Source organism: Jaculus jaculus, chromosome 1, assembly GCF_020740685.1.
Source record: "Jaculus jaculus isolate mJacJac1 chromosome 1, mJacJac1.mat.Y.cur, whole genome shotgun sequence".
NCBI classification, from domain to species: Eukaryota; Metazoa; Chordata; class Mammalia; order Rodentia; family Dipodidae; genus Jaculus; species Jaculus jaculus.
Window position 1 is genome coordinate 81,376,427 of NC_059102.1, and position 19,054 is coordinate 81,395,480.

Here is a 19,054-nt window from a genome sequence, read left to right on the forward strand (position 1 = left end):
GTAAACAGGTTTCTCTCCTGCAGGACTCAGAATCTTCGGGTTTCTATGTGCACTGTTAATCTCTAAGAGATCATATTATACACAGTTTTCCCTAAATTTATTTACCATAAATTAATTTCTGTTTCAAGGAACAGTTAAGGAATGCCAATATCCACTAGTGACCAAACTAAATGCTTTATTTTTTTTTTCAAAGTACCTAAATAGCCACATATTTAAAACATACTGGTGCTGTTGCAGATAGCATGATGGTCTAATTAAAAGGGGCTGGATCTATTTCTTTCATTCCTGTATATCTTTAGAACTGAAAGGTATTCTGGTTATAGTTTAAAAAAATACATACATCTCAAATTTAGATACAAGTACCTTAAACATCCTGACATCTGATCTTTATCTTTAGTGTTCATAAGATAATGTGGTATAATATTAGTATAACAAATTCATTACAACAAGAAATCAAATATATCAGAAATTATTCAAGTAAGAATTTTCTCTTTGGGAACTGAAACTAGTAAAGCTTCTATCCAATCTCTACTTAGCTCCCACAGTACAATGAAAAGAGTAAACGGTAAAAACAGGCTCAAGTCACCAAAACTAGATGAGATTAATGAAGTTAAGAGTAACTGAACCTAGTAGCTTTCAAGATTAGGCATAACTGGAGAATGGAATTCTTACCCATGAAAATGACCAAAGCTGTACTTACTGCTATAATTTGGTCACCAATTTGTATTCTTCCATCATGTTCAACAGCACTGCTCTTTGTAATGCTCTTCACAAAGATTCCAGAAGGTTCTAAGATTGGAAAGAGGTTATTTATTTTATCATTTACAAAGCACACTTAAAGAAAATCTATCTTCTCTTCGCCAAAGAAAAATCCCCATTTGTGAAAACATATGTATGAAGAAGCCCGCCAGCGCATTCTCTAGCAGGAGGAGGAAGGCAGCTGTCTGCCTGTCGTATGAGAGTCACCTGTTATTTCAACAGTTTCCATCTAGTTTATCTCACTATCTGAAAACATGTAATCTTGACTCAGTGTTTCTTAAGGTAGATATTACAGCAAATTATGAATTTTAAAAATATTAAAGGTCAACATTACCTAATTTTTTATCTCCAATATAACCAGCAATGGTAATCCCTAATCCTTGGACATTCTTAGTAAGTTCAACATCAAATGTCTCATTTTCTTCACTCTTCTGAGTAGAGGCATCAACCTGAAATAATATCAACATAGCAGAAATCTTCAGATAAAGAACCATGTTAAAAATAAGATGAATTGAGCTGGAGGGATGGCTTAGTGGTTAAGGCGCTTGCCTGCAAAGCCAAAGGACCCAGGTTCAATTCTCCAGGAACCATGTAAGCTGGATGCCCTAGGTGATGCATGCATCTGGAGTTTGTTTAAAAATTAAGATAGGACTGGAGAGACGGCTTAGTTAAGGTGCTTTCCTAGAAAGCCAAAATAACCCAGGTACAATTCCCTAGGACCCACATAAGCCAGATGCATAAGGTGGCACATGTGTCTGGAGTTCATTTGCAATGGCTGGATGCCCTGGCGTGCCTATTCTCTCTCGTTCTTTCTCTCTCTCTCATCTCTATCTCTCTCCCTCTCTCTTCCTTTTTCTCTCAAATAAATAAAATTTAAAAATATATGATAAATTTAAAAAGCTACAAACTCAATATAGGAATATTATGTCATATGTAATGAAGTGTCACTCATGATACTAAAGAATTCAAGGCACCCATCTGTTATGACAACCTATGCTAAGCATCACAGCTTTACTCAGAGATATGTCAAGTATATGATTAAGTTTTTTAAAGGTTATTTAAATATTTCCTATGGTCAAAAAAGAATAGACTGAAGCTCTCATTACCAGAGAAACAGTGTCTGCACATAAAAATTTTAAATATTATTACTTTATTTATTTATGAGACAGAAAGAGAGAGAGAATGGGTGTACCAGGGTCTCAGCCACTGCAACCAAACTCCAGACACATGCTCCACCTCGTACATCTGGCTTACGTGGGTACGGGGGTATCAAACCTGGGTTCCTTAGGTTTCTCAAACAAAAGCCTTAACCACTACGCCATCCCCGCAATCCTTAAAAAGCTTCTTGTTAATAAATTCTCTCTTAAGAAATGGTTCATCTTAGCTGGGTACAGTGGCACATAAACTCACTCAGGAGGCAGAAGTAGGAGGATCACTGTGAGTTCAAGGCCACACTGAGAGTACATAGTGAATTCCAAGTCAGCCTGGACTAGATTGAACCTCGAGTTAAAAACAACAACAACAGGGCTGGAGAGTTGGCTTAGTGATTAAGTGCTTGCCTGTGAGGCCTAAGGACCCCAGTTCGAGGTTTGATTCCCCAGGACCCACGTTAGCCAGATGCACGTCTGGAGTTCATTTGCAGTGGCTGGAAGCCCTGGCGCACCCATTCTCTCTCTCTCTCTCTCTCTCTCTGCCTCTCTCTCTCTCTCTCTGTCACTCTTAAACAAACAAACAAATAAATAAACAAACAAACAAACAACAAAAAAATTGGCTTATCTTCATTTCTAAAGGAGTCAGGACATTCAAAGTTGAAAAATCCCATGTTTTGAGTTTAGATCACCAAGTTAAAATCTACCGCTGCCACTTAGACTCAGTATTACTTTTATACAGTAGCAACTAGGCCACCTGCTGCTTACTGACCACTTTCAGTGTGTGGTGCTTGGCAAGTCTTAATTTCTTACTCCTTAAAACAATATCATATTGCTTCTATAGGTTGTAAGCTACTTGGGACAGTTATTGAATCAGTATTTCTCTGGTGACATGAGACACATAAAGATTTCTAAGGACATACAGCTAATATTTTGGCAGGAGGAAAACTGGAATCCAAATCACTGGTTTCAAGACTCCTGCACTTAAAAGGAAGAGAGTATGTTAAACCTTTAGTAAGAAAATGTGGGCCATAGTGCCCACATGGTAGTTCCTACCATTATGTAAACTTTATAGTTGATGCTAACACTATGAATATGAGTTACTCCTCATCCAGGTGATAAGTAGTCTGGTGAATTTAAAAAAAAAATATGAAAAGTCACCTGAGAATGCTTTTAAATTATCCTTTTATTAGTTTTGGAAATTCAGACTTTACTGTGAAATGCTATTTAGGAGCAAAGCATGCCTTTCTATGTTGGCATCCTTCCCTCCCTGGGATGCCAGCTGCAAGGGGATTTCTCAAATGCAATCCTTCTGAAGTATTCAAAGTTAAGTGCATGTGGGTCTGGACAAAAAGACTCTATATGAAGCATTAGTTACATGTAATGTGAAATATTATCAATAATCCATTGGTACTATGCACTAGTGTGATATCAGCACATTCCACAGACAACCTTAAACCTTTGTCTTTGACAAAAATCAAGACAATGGGGGCTGGAGAGATGGCTTAGTGGTTAAGCGCTTCTCTCCCTCTCTCTCTCTCTCTCTCTCTGCCTCATTCTCTGTCTGTTGCTCTCAAATAAATAAATAAAAATAACCCAAAAAAATTTAAAAAAAAAAAATCAAGACAATGGGTTCTACGGGACATTCAGGTTGGGGCCACCTAGCAATAGTTTCTGATTTTAACAACACAATTCACTGATAATCCACCTAAGTGTAATGTAATTTTACAGTAAAGTTTAATTTATATTTCCATTGCACATAATTATCTGAACAAACTTAGCAAAAGTTTAAAGTTTAGATAATTGCAAGAAAATGACAGGATGAAATCTGCTTCAATTGAAACAAATGTGTTTTCTATTTTTAATAGATTTTTGCGAGTGCTATTTTAGAGAGTGGCAATTTGACTATCGAATGGCTTTATAAGGGGCACAAGCTTCAGAAATGATGATATGCACAGAATAGATATTTTTCTAAGCTTTCAATTACATCAAGTAGTTTTCGGTATTCCATTCATTTATATATTGCTGAATAAAATGTTTTGTTTATCACAAAAGAATGTCATTTAAACACTTTCATAAGCAAGCATTCTTTCTTCTTTCTCGGCAAAAAATAGCAACGAAATTCAGTCCTAAAAACAACAGAATCATGGAAATTTCAAGTGTTCTAATAAAATTCTAAAAGGCTTGTGGAGGATGTTAGGATATTGAAAAAGAACTTGGAGCAACTGGTTAGAAGCTACTTTAATAAAAGAAAATAGAGATGCTTTTATAGCTACAGGAATTAGACACAGGACCTACATTTACTATGAAGCTTATTTAAGAGCTCCATACATAGAATTAGCTTGCTGATATTTTATCCACTGTGATCTTGCAACATGTAAATAAACTGAGATAGCTACTACCTTCCAATAATTTTGAAATTTTCCAACTTTTTTCATATCAACATAAGGACAAATCAGAATATCATACCAGTGGAAAAAAAAATGCTTGTGGAAACAACAAAGCATCACTTTTGTGTTAGAAAGACAAAATTGGATCAAGAATAAGTACTCACTATAAATCTGGTAACACTCCTAAGACATGCCTTAAAACAATGACACCAAAAGGCTCCTTAGCCTTTCTCACTCCCACCCACCTGCTCCACTCCCCAAACTCCATATATTAAAGCAAAACAACAACAACAACAACAATAATAATAACATTAAGAAGAAAGTTGGTCACAGGCAATTACTGGTACTATGGCACAATTTACAAAAGCCTTCCAATGAAAAGATAGATAGAATCATATATTTTAGGAATTATAAGAAACTAATTATTTTAAAATTTCATCCATGTATCAAAATATTTTCCTCAAAAAGAGCTTGTTTTGGAATGGAGAGATGGCTTAGCAGTTAAGGCACTGCTTGTGAAGCCAAAACAACCAGATTCAATTTCCCAGTACCCATGTAATTCAGCTGCACAAATACATTTGCAGTGGCTGGAAGCCCTGGTGTGCCCATTCTCTCTCTCTCTCTCTCTCTCTCTCCCTCCCTCTCTCTCTTTCTCTCTCTCTCTCCCCCACACACCCCTTCCTCTCTCTCACAAAAGAAAATAAAGTAAAGCACAGAAAAGGCTGCTGAGAAAAAAAATGTAAAATGAATATGTAAAATTTTAACCTTACTTATTCTTTATGTTTTCCATATTATTCTTGATAAACGAAATATTCACATTACTTTTCTGATGTTCATTTCATTCTTTTAGTATTAATACAAACATTAGTAAATCTACCTTCTAACTGAACATCTCAGTGCTATGTTCTCTGGTTTCACATGCTACTTTGATCTACTTACCTGCATCTCTGGTGTTGAAGATGGGGATGAGGAGAGAGTGACACCCCAAGTGGAAGGGGCTGCAGGTTCTTCTAAGGTGCCTCTTGCAATCATCAGCTGAACCCTATTTCCACACTGCCTCAGGACCTGTGCTACTTGCTCGCTGCTCATTCCTGCCAGGTCTGTGTCCCCAATCTTCAGAATGTGGTCTCCACTACATAATCGCCCATGCTAAGCAACAAAGAGGTCGAATGATTCAGTTGTAGCTACTGTAACTGCATTAGGGAAATACTGAACAATGGAAAGACATTGTATAAAAATGGAAATGAAGGCTGGGAATGGTGCAGTGGTTAAAGGCACTAGCTTCCAAAGCCTTCAGGCCAGGGTTCAATTCCTTGGTACCCATGTAACTCCAGACGTACAACATGGCACATATGTCTGGAGTTTTTCTGTAGTGCCAATAAACCCTGGCACTCCCATACTTAAACACACTCTCTATATCTCTCATAAAAAATATTTTTTAACTCAAACTGTCCTCACTTTTGGTTGGAGAATCTGTTCTATCTTACAGGTAGAGGAGAATACTGTGGAGAAAGAATACATCAAGAAGAAGAGAGCTATGTTTAGGTTCAGATACACAAGAAAAAAGCAAAAGCTTTATAAACTGCTCAAGTTAAATTTCAATTATAACTAATAAATGCCCCAATTTCTCACACATAATAAATGACAATATTATAAGTAATCATGTTTCAGTGAACTAACGTTAGTGGAAAAATAGGCTATATTTGATACACAAAGATGACACCCAAGATCTTTCACTAAAAGGACAAGAAATATCTTCTTTTGTCTTAATAATAGGGCATTTTAACCATGTGATTAGTGACATTCAAACAAATGAAATATAACCACAAAACTAAAGGCAGCCCCTTCTACACTGAAAAAATAAAGTCAACTTGGCTTATATTATGTACTGAAGAGGATTTAGTTTATTGACTATAATTGGAACCTAGGATCAGTGTCCATCTTCAAAGGATTTCTCTTCCAGTTCGAATAGAATTACTTTCAGGGGAGCCCAATAAATCAGAAGACTTCAGCTCATTTCTTTGACCCCTGAGATCAAAGTTTGTTTTCCCAACCGAAGCTAAAAAATACAGAGGAGAGTCTGGGGAGAAGGCTTGGCGTTAAAGGCGTTTGTCTGCAAAGCCAAAGGATCCTGGTTTGATTCTCCAGAACCCACATAAGCCATATGCACAAGAGGGCATATGTTTCTGGAGTTTGTTTGCAGTGGATAGAGGCCCTGGTAAGTCCATTCTCTCTCTCTCTTTCTGTTTCTCTCTCTGTCCCCCTCTCCCTCTTTCTGTCTTTCAAAAAAATAAATAAATAAATAAAATATATTTTTAAAAACTACAGAGGAATACTTTTGGATGAAAGAGCATTAAAGACCTGTTAGAAAGCTCACCTGATTAGCTCAACCTCCAGTGAGACAGGTCACCTCTCAGCTACACCTCAACTAAGATAGCTAATCTGATTACTCTCCCATTAGATAGCTCACCTTATCAGCTACTCTTCCAGTGAGCTAACTCACATCATCAGCTACTCCTCCAGTGAGACAGCTCTCACCTCATCACCTCCTCCTCCAGTGGGACAGCTCACCTCATCACCTTCTTCTCCAGTGAGATAGCTCACCTCATCAGCTCCTCCTCCAATGAGATAGCTCACCTCATCAGCTCCTCCTCCAATGAGACAGCTCACCTCATCACCTCCTCCTCCAGTGAGATAGCTCACCTCATCATATCCTCCTCCAATGGGACAGCTCACCTTATCACCTTCTTCTCTGGTGAGATAGCTCACCTCATCAGCTCCTCCTCTAGTGAGGTAGCTAACCTCATCAGCTATTCTTCCAGTGAGACAGCTCACCTCATCAGCTACTTCTCCAGTGAGACAACTCACCTAAGAAGCTACTCTTCTAGGAGTTATCTCACAAGATCAGCTCCACCCCAGAGAGAAAGCTCACCTGATCAGCTACTCCTCCCGGCAAAATAGTCTTAACTATCACACCAGTGGCTTTTCCGCCTATGATGCCAAAGCCCAGACCAGAGCCATCATTCACCAGTTCGATAGTTTCCACATGCTGCCAGTGAACCTAAAACGAAAGATTTTTTTTAATTAATTATTTATTTATTTAGAGAGTGAGGCAGATAGAGGGAGAATGGGCACACCAGGCCCTCTAGAAAGATATTTTTATATGAATTTGAAAAATTTACAGAACACCAAAATTTTATATTTCAATGACGATTTTTGTGATTATTAGTTCACTAGTGTTAACTGAATTTAGACAGAATCATGAGCTGTAGCAATATCTTTCATTTCATTTGATACATTTTCCTTCCAACAGACTATTAGCAGTACTATATTTATAGTCCCTTTTATATTATCAATGCATAATTGCAATGACTGCATTTCACTAATTAAAGATAGACTTTGATATTTATAAGATGGGGAAATAAAAAGAAAAAAAATTGAGCAAAACAACTGTGCTGTTTTAAGAAGGTTTGTGCCTAACCTTTCCCCGAGACAGAATTCCACATTAAATGACTCCTTAAAGTCACTGGCAGCTAAAACATAACAATGTGATTGCATTTATTAGTTCACAAAGCAAAAGCAAGGATATAATTATCTAGAGATAAAGTCAATTCTACTAAAGAACTATACTTTTTTTGAGGAATTCTGTTAAAAATTATATTTAAAAAGTAATGACCATTTTTGAAATTTTAAATTTAATCATAATCAATAATAAGTATTTAGGTAGAGAGACAGAAAAAAAAGACAAAATCTCAAGAAATATTTAGAAACTACAGGAATTAGAAACTTGGACACAATCAATGAGAACTAATGAAGTACATTCTACTTCCCTCTCCACTTACCGGGTTGGAGTGAGCTGAAATTGTGCTGGCTGCAGATGGAGACCTGGACACCCGGGGGCTGGAGAGAGGCAGGGAGCTTCTGGCAATGACCAGCTGCACAGTGTCTTTGGCCTTCTGCAGGATGCTGATGGCTTGCTGGTGTGTCATTGTCTGGTCCAGAGCCTGTCCATTGATAGCAAGGATCTGGTCAGTTTCCTTCAGTCTTCCATCTCTATCAAGGAAGGAAAATGAGTGAGGAAAGACCAGGCAGCTCTTGAGGAAATGATACTTTCTTTGACATTTTAATCTCATTCTCTAATTTTTATACTTTTAAAGCTTTTAACTGAAGGTCTATTTTTAATAATACACGATTTGGCTATAAGTGGTCAAATCTCTTAGGGAAATCCTACCCCTAACCAATCCTTCCTGTTGAAAGGGTATCTTTTTTTTTCATTACCTACTGACTAACCATACAAACTGTATTTCAGATGGTCCTGTATTTTAAACACGAGAGATGAGAGCACATACTATCTTCTTGTTTTCAGTGTATTAATGAATTATAGTTCAACTATCATGGAACATTTCTAGTATAGTATTTTTCATCATAGAGAGCCCAAATAATGGTGAGGAAAATAAAGTTATGTTCAAATTGTTCTTTCCTTACATAAATGTAACTTATGACTGTTTAAAAGCTACTCTTATTGTAAATGACTGGCTTTTTATCTCAAAATGAAAATGACTTCTAAAACTGGTTAAGTTCATAACTTATTAAGTTCAACTTTTGGTTTGCACTCACTTTGCTTTGCTATATTTCCCCACAGTGACCAAAACCCTTTGGGATGTGACATCAAACACAGAGAGGCTTCTGTGATAATCTCACCTGTGAGCCACACTGCCCTCCTGTATCTCCTGAACAAATATTCCCAGCTCTCCCCTGTTTTCACTTCTGAGCCCCACGACGCTAAATCCAAGGCCTCCACATGGAGGTTTCAGGAGCTCAAAAACTTCCACGTGGCGACCCTGTCCAGGAAACAAGGCAAGAACTACAGTTAAAAGCTGGATACTCGCTGTGTGTAGTGCTGCAATGCTGTAACAGCAGCACACCTGATCCTGACACAACAATTTCAAGTCTGAGGCCAGCCTGGATTACATTAGTAACACCGTGTCTCAGGAAAAGCAAAAGAAAAAAGCCAAGCTAGAGATGGCTTAATGGTTAAGGCACTTGCTAGCTAAAGCCAAAGGACCCAGGCTTGATTCCCTAGGACCCACATAAGCCAAATGCACAAGGGAGTACATGTGTTTGGAGTTCCACTGCAGCAACTAGAGGCCCTAGTGCACCCATTCACTCTATCTGCCTCTCTCTTTCACTCTCAAATCAATTAATAAATAAAATTTTTATTTTTAAAAACGCTCTACTGGAATATTAGGAATTTTTTTGTAAAAAGGAAAAAGGCCAATAATTATAGTTGTCATTTGGTTAGTGACAGTACTTGTTTACCAAAAATCATAAGTTGAAAAATGTTTTTTCTAAGATCATTTTAGCACTAATCATTGAGAACAGAACATTTTATTTTCTAAGAAGAGTATTTCTGGAATGCAACATATAAAATTCAATTTAAGATGTGATAATCAGAAAAAGAAAGATGTAATAGAAAAATACAAACCACGCAAACTCCCACAAAATCTTTCTCATTCCAATTTTTTTCAGATGTTATACATGCCACTGCACACTTCAAGTTACTCAGGATTCAGTCGCCTCCTTAAGATCCACCCTGTCATGACTCACAGGAAGAAGTATTCCTACCTGGGCCATGTTTTTGATGAGCTGATCAAATTCATCACCTACAAGCTTCCCATTGGTGAGTGGAATACCAGGTCCTGGAAGCACTTCCAGATTCCCATTATTTGGAGATAATAAAAATGATTCATTTTGCAGCGTAGGGAGGACAGCTGGGTTGAGATGAGGAACGTGGGCATAGTCAGAATTTGAAGTTGCCAGAGCTGTAGTGTTTACCTAAGAGGGATACAGAAACTATTAATGATTCCAGTGAATTATCAAATGAATGGGGGATGGGACCTCCCCAAGTTGTTCTGGTATCAGAAATCAGGGCTGCTTTTTGAATACTTTCCCTTTAATCAAATCTCCAAATCTTAACTCCCTGCAGTTACAATCAAAAGTATTGGACAGTATTGGGAATGTGGCTAACTCCCAGTACAAACACATATGTAACAATACCAAACACAGATAATTCCATTTTGTAAAAAATAAAATATGTATATAATTACTTGTGTGTGCCCACTATAAATAGCCCCAAGTTATAACCAATTGTCCAAATACCATTAACAGTCAATCTTAACACAGCCTTTCTGCAGGGTATCTGGAATGTGGCCTTTAATCTGTAATTAGGTGTCAGAAAATTACATCAACAGTATGTGTCCCAGCACACTGTTCCTCATTCACTGGGCTCCAGCTATGCTACCCTCTTCCATTGTGCCTCTAACTGCCAAATAGCTCTCTCCAGCAGACAGGTACATCCTCCCAAATATCCATGCTTACTAGCTTGTTTCATCTGTGACTCAGCCTTACTTCTGAGAAGCCCCTGCTAACCACCCTTCTAAGCAGCACACAACACTGGGTTCATGAGCTAAGGCTGACCTGCTTCTGTCGTCAGGCTGCTCACATCCTCCTGACACACACCTGCTGTCATAGAGGGCCCACTCCTACCCCCGGAGCTACACTGGAATGTAAAATTCTCCAGTGAAGGATCCGCCAGTTTTATTTTGTACTAGATCTACATTCTCTAGAAGAATGTTTACACACAGTAGGTCTTCAGTATACATTTTCAGAATAAATGCTCTTCCATTTGGTGAGGTCTTACTCTTTCTGACCCAATCTTCCAAACAGCACTTCCAGCATCACCTTTCATTTCATTCACAGTCACACCTTTAACAAACATTGTGCGATCAAGTACCCCCCCCCACCGCCGTGGTGTATTACACATAGCATACAACCGCCTGAAATATCAGTTATGGATAAAGACATGAGGTAGAGCACCCACTAAGGAAATCTAAGAAAATATTTCATAATGTGTCACCAATACGAATATAGGAGTTTGTTTCCCGTCCTTAAAATGGGAAATTCATTTAGGTGCCAAAGTTAACCATCCTTTAAGCACAGATGAAAAGATCAGTAATGTAGGGAAGAGGCTTGGGGAAATTCTTTCAAATGCTTATCTTAAAATCTACAGCAGGCTTGATTAATTATTATTATTATTATTTTGCAGAAGCAAGCTTGCTGCTATGCCAAGATTTTTTTTTTATCCTGAACCATGGCAACTTCAGCAAAGTCTGTCAGCAGAAGACGCATAGCTCAGGTTGAAGCAGATGGCAAAATGAGATTTTTGACAGGCTGAAGATCCCACACACAAGGGCCTAATGCCTATGGTACATTTGTACAGGAAAACATATTTGGACTTCTGCTAGGGTAAGCCAGAATGAACAAATCACATTCATAGAATAGACAGTTTCTGTAAGAAATTAACCACAGAGCCGGGCGTGGTGACACACGCCTTTAATCCCAGCCCTGGAGAGGCAGAGGTAAGAGGATCTCCATGAGTTTGAGGCCACCCTGAGACTATAGAGTGAATTCCAAGTCAGCCTGAGCGAGAGTGAGACCCTACCTTATAAAAACAAAAAGAAAGGAAGGAAGGAAGGAAGGAAGGAAGGAAGGAAGGAAGGAAGGAAGGAAGGAAGGAAGGAAGGAAGGAAGGAAGGAAGGAAGGAAGGAACTGCTGAAGTACACACTCTGGTGTTAGAAGAAACTACCAGTGAGGCTTTCCCCAAGCACAGTCAGGAGCAGAACGAGTACAAACCTGCAAGGTGAAGCTCACGTGAGTGAGTGTTCAAGGTCACATGTCTTCTTCTCATTCATTAAAGACTTAATGAATGCCTTCTTCTCTAGCTTCAATCCTGCCCTTAGGTCTCATATAAATGTAAGTTACCTATTTACAACACAAAACGTTTGTGTTTGTTTGGTGACGGAAACTCTGGTAGCACTGACTTGTTAGATATCTTAGAATGACTTTGAACTCTTGAGCCTCCTGCTTCCACCACTTGCAGAGTGCTGAGATTATAAACATGTTGCCATGTCTAGATTATTAAATGCTGGGATTCAAGATCAGGGTCTTGGGCATGCTAGGCAAGCACTCTATCAAATAAGATACATTCCCAGCCCATCACATATTTTAAAGTTGTTACTTATTTATATCATCCAAAAATTTATTTTTTTGTTATTTTTATTTATTTATTTGAAAGCGACAGAGAAAGAAAGAGGCAGAAAGAGAGAATGGGCACGCCAGGGCCTCTAGCCACTGCAAATGAACTCCAGACACATGTGGCCCCTTGTGCATCTGGCTACCATGGGTCCTGGGGAACCGAGCCTCGAACCTGGGTCCTTAGACTTCACAGGGAAGCACTTATCCACTAAACCATCTCTCCAGCCCCTAAAATTTATTTTTCTAAGTTTGAAATGTATACTCATAGGAAAACGCACAAAGGTACACTGTGATTCCATTGTCTTTAACTATTTATTAAAATTGCTTTCTCAATACAAGAAAGAGGAGCACTGACAGGCTGATCAGGAACATAAGGGCTACACAGGATCTCCCTATGTAGCCCATTTTCTGAACTACAGTCTCTTTAAGAAATAGGAACAAATCGTATCCATTTTGAAAAGTCTGGTCATAGCAAACACGCCACAAGGATTTAATAAAAAGACATTGACTCCCATCCTTGGTTTGGATAGTATAAAATAAACAAAAGAAAACACAACAGTCTGGTGTTTTTTTTTTTAATCTTAACAACCTGCATAATTTATCATAGCCACTAGCAAATGAGCCAGAGTCACCAAATAATTATGTGCTCTCTGTTGAACTTAGGGCTGATTATTTCAGTCTTAAAAGAGCTTTTATGTGCTTAGTAAATAAACATGCATTAACTTAATTTATGGATTTTAACTAGTGCTATTATCTAAACTGAAGCTTAAATATTCTGCAAATTATTCAATTATAGAGTTTGCAAACTCTATGTTCAACAGGACATAACCCTCTCATTATTTAGTATTAAGCCCTCTTATAAGACATTCTGGATTTTTATGAGCTCTTACCTCAGTTTTCCAGTTTGCTCTTGAAAAAGAAATCCAGTAAAAGAACCTTATTTATTTATTAATCTAAACAGTTTTCAAAATAATATATTTTTCACAGAAAAATAATCATACATTTTATATTACACAGCTCCATAAGCTTATAAATTAAGCATGAATGGCAGGAGATAGCTTTAAAAATATCTTGTGACAAAGGAACATGTAGTGGTTTGATTCAGGTGTCCCCCATAAACTTAAGTGTTCTGAATGCTAGGTTCCCAGCTGATGGAGATTTGGGAATTAATGCCTCCTGGAGGGAGTGTATTGTTGGGGGCGGGCTTATGGGCTTTACAGCCAGTTTCCCCATGCCAGTGTTTGGCACACCCTCCTGTTGCTGTGGTCCACCTTCTGTTGACCAGGGGGTGATGTCCACCCTCTGCTTATGCCATCATTTTTCCCTGCCATCATGGAGCTTCCCCTTGAGCCTGTAAGCCAAAATAAATCTCTTTTTCCGAGAAGCTGCTCTTGGTTGGGTGATTTCTACCAGCAATGTGAACCGGACTGCAACAACTAAGTTGCTAAGAGCTAAAACCACAGTGCTGACATCAGGCCACAGGTGTTAGAGCAGCATCCCACCTTAGCTCTGTGTTTATCCAGCTACTGGCGCAGTGCTAGGCTAGGAATGCTACCTCTGTTTAAAAAAAAAAAAGGCAAGAACACTTTTGGCTCCATAAACTGAGCCACTCAGAAGTGTTATTTCAGAGTAACATCTCCACCAAGAAAAACTAGAAAATATACAAAAAAATTAAAGATATTAAGAAACAATACCAAACCAAGAACTATGCATAGTCTACATGAGAAGCAAGGATGAAACTGCAATCATAGTGCAGGATGATGACACAAAGCATCCGGAGGCAGGGGATGCAGATGTCTGTTTTACAAACTCATGAGACAGCCCATCAGAGTGAAATCTAAGGCAAAGAGAAAAGCATAAAAAGCAATGAGAGCAGGGATGTAAAGATGGCTCAGCAGTTAGGTGCTTGCTCACAAAGCAAGTCCTCATTATACCCATGAAGCCAGATGTGCAAAGTAGCTCATACTTCTAGATGTTTGCAGAGACTGGAAGCCTAGCATGACCATTCTCTCTCTCTCCTCTCTCTCTGCTTGAAAATACATAAATAAAAATAAAAAACAAGAACAAAAAGCAATGAGAGCAGAAAGCCACCTTGCCATTTTAAAAAGCACTGTCTTCTCCAGCAAAGCCATGTAAGCTAGAATGGAGCAAGACGGAAATCAGACACTAAGTACACCTGCCACCTCAGAGGAGAGACTTCAAGACTACCATGCTGATAAGGAAGGAAATACAATCACATGAATATGATATCTCCCACTCACATGAGCAAGCATACCCTACATATTTAAGTAGAATCAAGTAAGTCAGTGATACCTGCATCTGACAGGAGGCTTGAATAAGAAGGTATTAGAAAATTCAAAAATCAACAGTTAAAAAGTCAGGGCTGGGCTGGAGAGATGGCTTAGCGGTTAAGCGCTTGCCTGTGAAGCCTAAGGACCCTGGTTCAAGGCTCGGTTCCCCAGGTCCCACGTTAGCCAGATGCACAAGGGGGCGCATGCGTCTGGAGTTCGTTTGCAGAGGCTGGAAGCCCTGGCGCGCCCATTCTCTCTCTCTCCCTCTCTCTGTCTTTCTCTCTGTGTCTGTCGCTCTCAAATAAATAAATAAATAAAAATTAAAAAAAAAAAGTCAGGGCTGGTAAGATGCCTTAGTGGTTAAAGTGCTTGCCTACAAATCCAAAGGACCCAGTTCAATTCTTCAGGACCCATGTAAGCCAGAGGTACAAGGTGACACACAGTCTGAAGTTTGTTTGCAGTGGCTCGAGGCCCTCTTGCACCTGTTCTCTCTCTCTCTTTTTCCCCCCTCAAATAAATAAATATAAATAAAATAATTTTTGAAAATCATAATGGATTGACTAAAGAAAATATATGAATTGCAAATAGGAGCATAAAAGAGGTTTGGCATCATTGCACACACATAAACACAAGCAAAAAGGCAAATATATATTAAAAACACAAAGAAATAATGCTATATAGTTCTAAAAATACAAACTTGATTGTGGACACATAGTTGTTATTAATGAAAAATAATGGAGTCTCACTGAAAAATGGTTTGAGAAAATTAGAAAAATTAGACATGCATTTACAATGCAACTTTCTGATCACCGTACAGAAACCAAAACCTATGTTTAAGCACAGTTGTGCATGTTTTTAATTCCAGAATTTGGGAGGCTGATGCAGAAATATTATGAGTTCAAGTACAGCCTAGACTGTACTGTGGGGCCTTGTTTCAAATACAAAACAAAGAACCCACGTCCTCATAAATAAAGGTATTTTAAAAGAACCTAAGTCCTCATAAAACTCTGTAACCATTGCTCACAGCAGCAGCTTTACCTCAACCAGCAATGATACAGGAAACGAGTAGCATGCCCTTCTATAGGTACACCCACACTATGAGATGCTACTGAGAAATAGAAATGAACATAATATAACATACACAACTTGGACGTATCTCAAGAGCATTATGCACTGTTAAAGAAAGTTAACCTCAAAATTTTTTATCTTTAGCCAGGCATGGTAGTGCATGCCTTTATTCCCTGCACTTGGGAGGCAGAGGGAGGAGGAATGCTGTGAGTTCAAGGCCACCCTTAGACTACCAGTGAATTCCAGGTCAGCCTGGGCTAGAATGAGACCCTCAAAAAAAAAGAAAGAAAGAAAGGAAGGAAGGAAGGAAGGAAGAAAGAAAAGAAATGAAAAGTTCTATCTTTATAACAGTCATAAAGTGACAAAATATAGAGGCAAAATCTGATGGTATAGAGGGCTGGTATGACAGTAAGGGAGCCCAATCCAAGATATGTCCTTGGGATAGAGTGGATCTAATCTTGATGGTGGTGATGTCTACACAGATCTGTATTAGCTGAAAAAAACAAGTGACACAAATTATAAAACTGATACACAATGAACCAATGACAGTCTCCTACTTTTGACATTTTACTACTTTGTTAATTTGTAACCAGTGGGAAAAACTTGGTGGAATACATGTATGACCACCCAAGACTATATTTAAAAATTCAAACTGATTTTATAAGAGCTTATAAATAAGGGACTTTGCTAAGTTAAATCAAGGAAAGAAGATATTGCATAATCTTTAAGATAACTACAAAAATAATAATGAAACAAAACTTTAGTAATATATTAAGCAAAAAGAAAATGAACTTAAAGAAGACAAAATTAAACAGAGTATAAAAGAAAAAAGATTAACTTTTTCTCATTGGAGTGAAGTCAAGTTAGAAGTCAGCAATGGAAACTTGACACACACTGTGGCCTACTGAGCAATGAATTTCTAAATAAAGCATGTGTCAAAGTAAAAAAATTACAACAAATATTAAAATAAATGTTAATAAAAATATGTCATATGCAGGCCAGGTATGGTGATGCACACCTTTAATCACAGTACTCAGGAGACAAAGAAAGGGAGATCACAGTAAGTTTAAGACCAGCCTGAGGCTACATAGTGAATTCCAGATTCACTATCCAGCATGAGCAATGGTGTGATCCTACCTCAAAAACAAACAACAAAAGTCACATCTAAATTGTAGGATGCAACTAATAAAGTGCTTAGAAATAAATGTTTGGATTCACATGGATATGTAAGGAAAAATGTAAACGTTAAAGTGCTTTTTAATAAGCTAAAATAAAGCACTAAACCAAACTCAGAAAAGAAATTACAATATATTAGACAAAAAATAAAACCAAATACAATTAATGATGTAAAAAAGGTAATGACTATAATCCAATCTATATGACAAATATGTTCACACCAAAAAATATTCTGAGGGCTGGAGAGATGGCTTAGCGGTTAAGCGCTTGCCTGTGAAGCTTAAGGACCCCGGTTCGAGGCTCGGTTCCCCAGGTCCCACGTTAGCCAGATGCACAAGGGGCGCACGCGTCTGGAGTTCGTTTGCAGAGGCTGGAAGCCCTGGCGCGCCCATTTCTCTCTCTCTCCCTGTATCTGTCTTTCTCTCTGTGTCTGTCTCTCTCAATTAAATAAATTTAAAAAAAAAAAAAAATATTCTGAGCTATATGGAATGTTTGAAGCTCTAGGAACTGAAAAGGAAATTTACCAAAATGTCAACAGAGCTTTGTATCTATCAATGAAATTAAATTCAGTATTAAAATATTTTCTGTCCCGTCCAAAGCAAAACAAAGGAAAGCAGGTCTAGATAGCTTCTGTGGTTAATTTTGTCCATTTTTTAATGCCCATTTCATACAAACTCTTTCAATGACAAGAAAAGAAACTATTTTTTCCACTATTTGAGGCCAGCTCAACCTTGACACCAAAATTCTAACAAAGACATTACTAAAAAGCAAAGTTCTTAGCCAGTCACATGTAAACATGGATAGAAATATACTCAGCAAAAAATGCTAAGACACTGTATGCAAAAATTCTGTTCAATATTAAATGTGAAGCTTTATGTAACAGTACAGTGTGGCAAGGAAAGAGAATGAAAATAATAAAGGCAGAAGTTGAAGAACAAATCCAGTATTTTGTGCAAACCACCTATCTGTGTGTGATAAAAACCCAAATATATGTATAGATACATTATTATCATTAATAAGTTAAACTAGTAAAGTATACTGACCAACATAAAAATCCATATATAAATCAACCATATCTCCCATCAAAATACTTAGAAACTGCCAGGTGTGGTGGCGCACGCATTTAATCCCAGCACTCGGGAGGCAGAGGTAGGAGGATTGCTGTGAGTTCGAGGACACCCTGAATTCACCATAGTGAATTCCAGGTCAGCCTGGGCTGGAGTAAGACCCTACCTGGAAAAACAAAAACAAAAACAAACAAACAAAAAAACTTAGAAACTAAGTGAACTAATCTATTTAAAGAATGATTCTAAAGTTTTAATGGAACACATCATAGATACTTGAAACAGAACTATATATGTGTATAATTATAAATCAATATATATGAAGTAAATATTCAAGACACAGGTATATTTATGAACATTGATAGGTTTGTACTAGAAAGTTTACAGGACCTTTATATATAACCAAGAATGGGGGAAAATTGGCAATCAAGAGAAGATAGAACAAATATATTCTAGTACATTTCACAAAATGGAATATAAAAAGAACTATAAATACATATAAAGACATGAATGAATCTCAGACACAAAATTGAGACAAATTTTTAACAAAACAGTGATTCCTCTGGAGGAGAGGATTAGGCCTCTGTCAGGGGAATCAGAGGACATTACACACTGCTGGTAGCTTCCTATATAGTGATATGTCTTAACTATATAACTATATGCTACACTTAATTTTAAAACTTTAAATCAACTGAATATGTAGATATACACACTCAATTTGAAAAGATTTAAGCCATTCAGTTGTTTTTTTTTTCTTTACTGATTTATTATTTTCTCAGGCTCATTAAAGATTTGCAACAAAAGATATATGATCATTACACAAAATCTAGTGTTTTTTTAATATATAACATAAAAACACACTTCTCTTAAAGAAAGCAGGTGGTAGTGAAAACCTCTATCAAGCTGCACCTTTTCTGACTGCCTCTCTGAAACTAAATGTGCACTCACACACACGCACACCTGAACTCACATGCATACAAACATGCATATACACACACATGCACAGCACACACACATACACAATAACAAAGTAAGAGATTACTTAGGATCAAACCACCTCGTA

At 37.7% G+C, this 19,054-nt stretch overlaps 1 protein-coding gene across 10 annotated transcripts in view; it reads right to left on the reverse strand.

Moving 5' to 3' along the window:
• Mpdz (multiple PDZ domain crumbs cell polarity complex component) overlaps nt 1-19,054 on the reverse strand; it is a 143,520-nt gene that overhangs the window by 108,524 nt on the left and 15,942 nt on the right. For all 10 annotated transcript variants that reach the window (XM_045145903.1, XM_045145896.1, XM_045145891.1 and 7 more), the window contains exons 3-9: nt 9,923-10,132; nt 8,999-9,138; nt 8,140-8,350; nt 7,230-7,358; nt 5,237-5,446; nt 1,094-1,208; nt 701-789 (exon numbers count right to left, since the gene is read on the reverse strand). In XM_045145903.1, the coding sequence (XP_045001838.1) occupies nt 701-789; nt 1,094-1,208; nt 5,237-5,446; nt 7,230-7,358; nt 8,140-8,350; nt 8,999-9,138; nt 9,923-10,132 (1,104 nt within the window). The remainder of the gene's footprint in view (nt 1-700; nt 790-1,093; nt 1,209-5,236; nt 5,447-7,229; nt 7,359-8,139; nt 8,351-8,998; nt 9,139-9,922; nt 10,133-19,054) is intronic.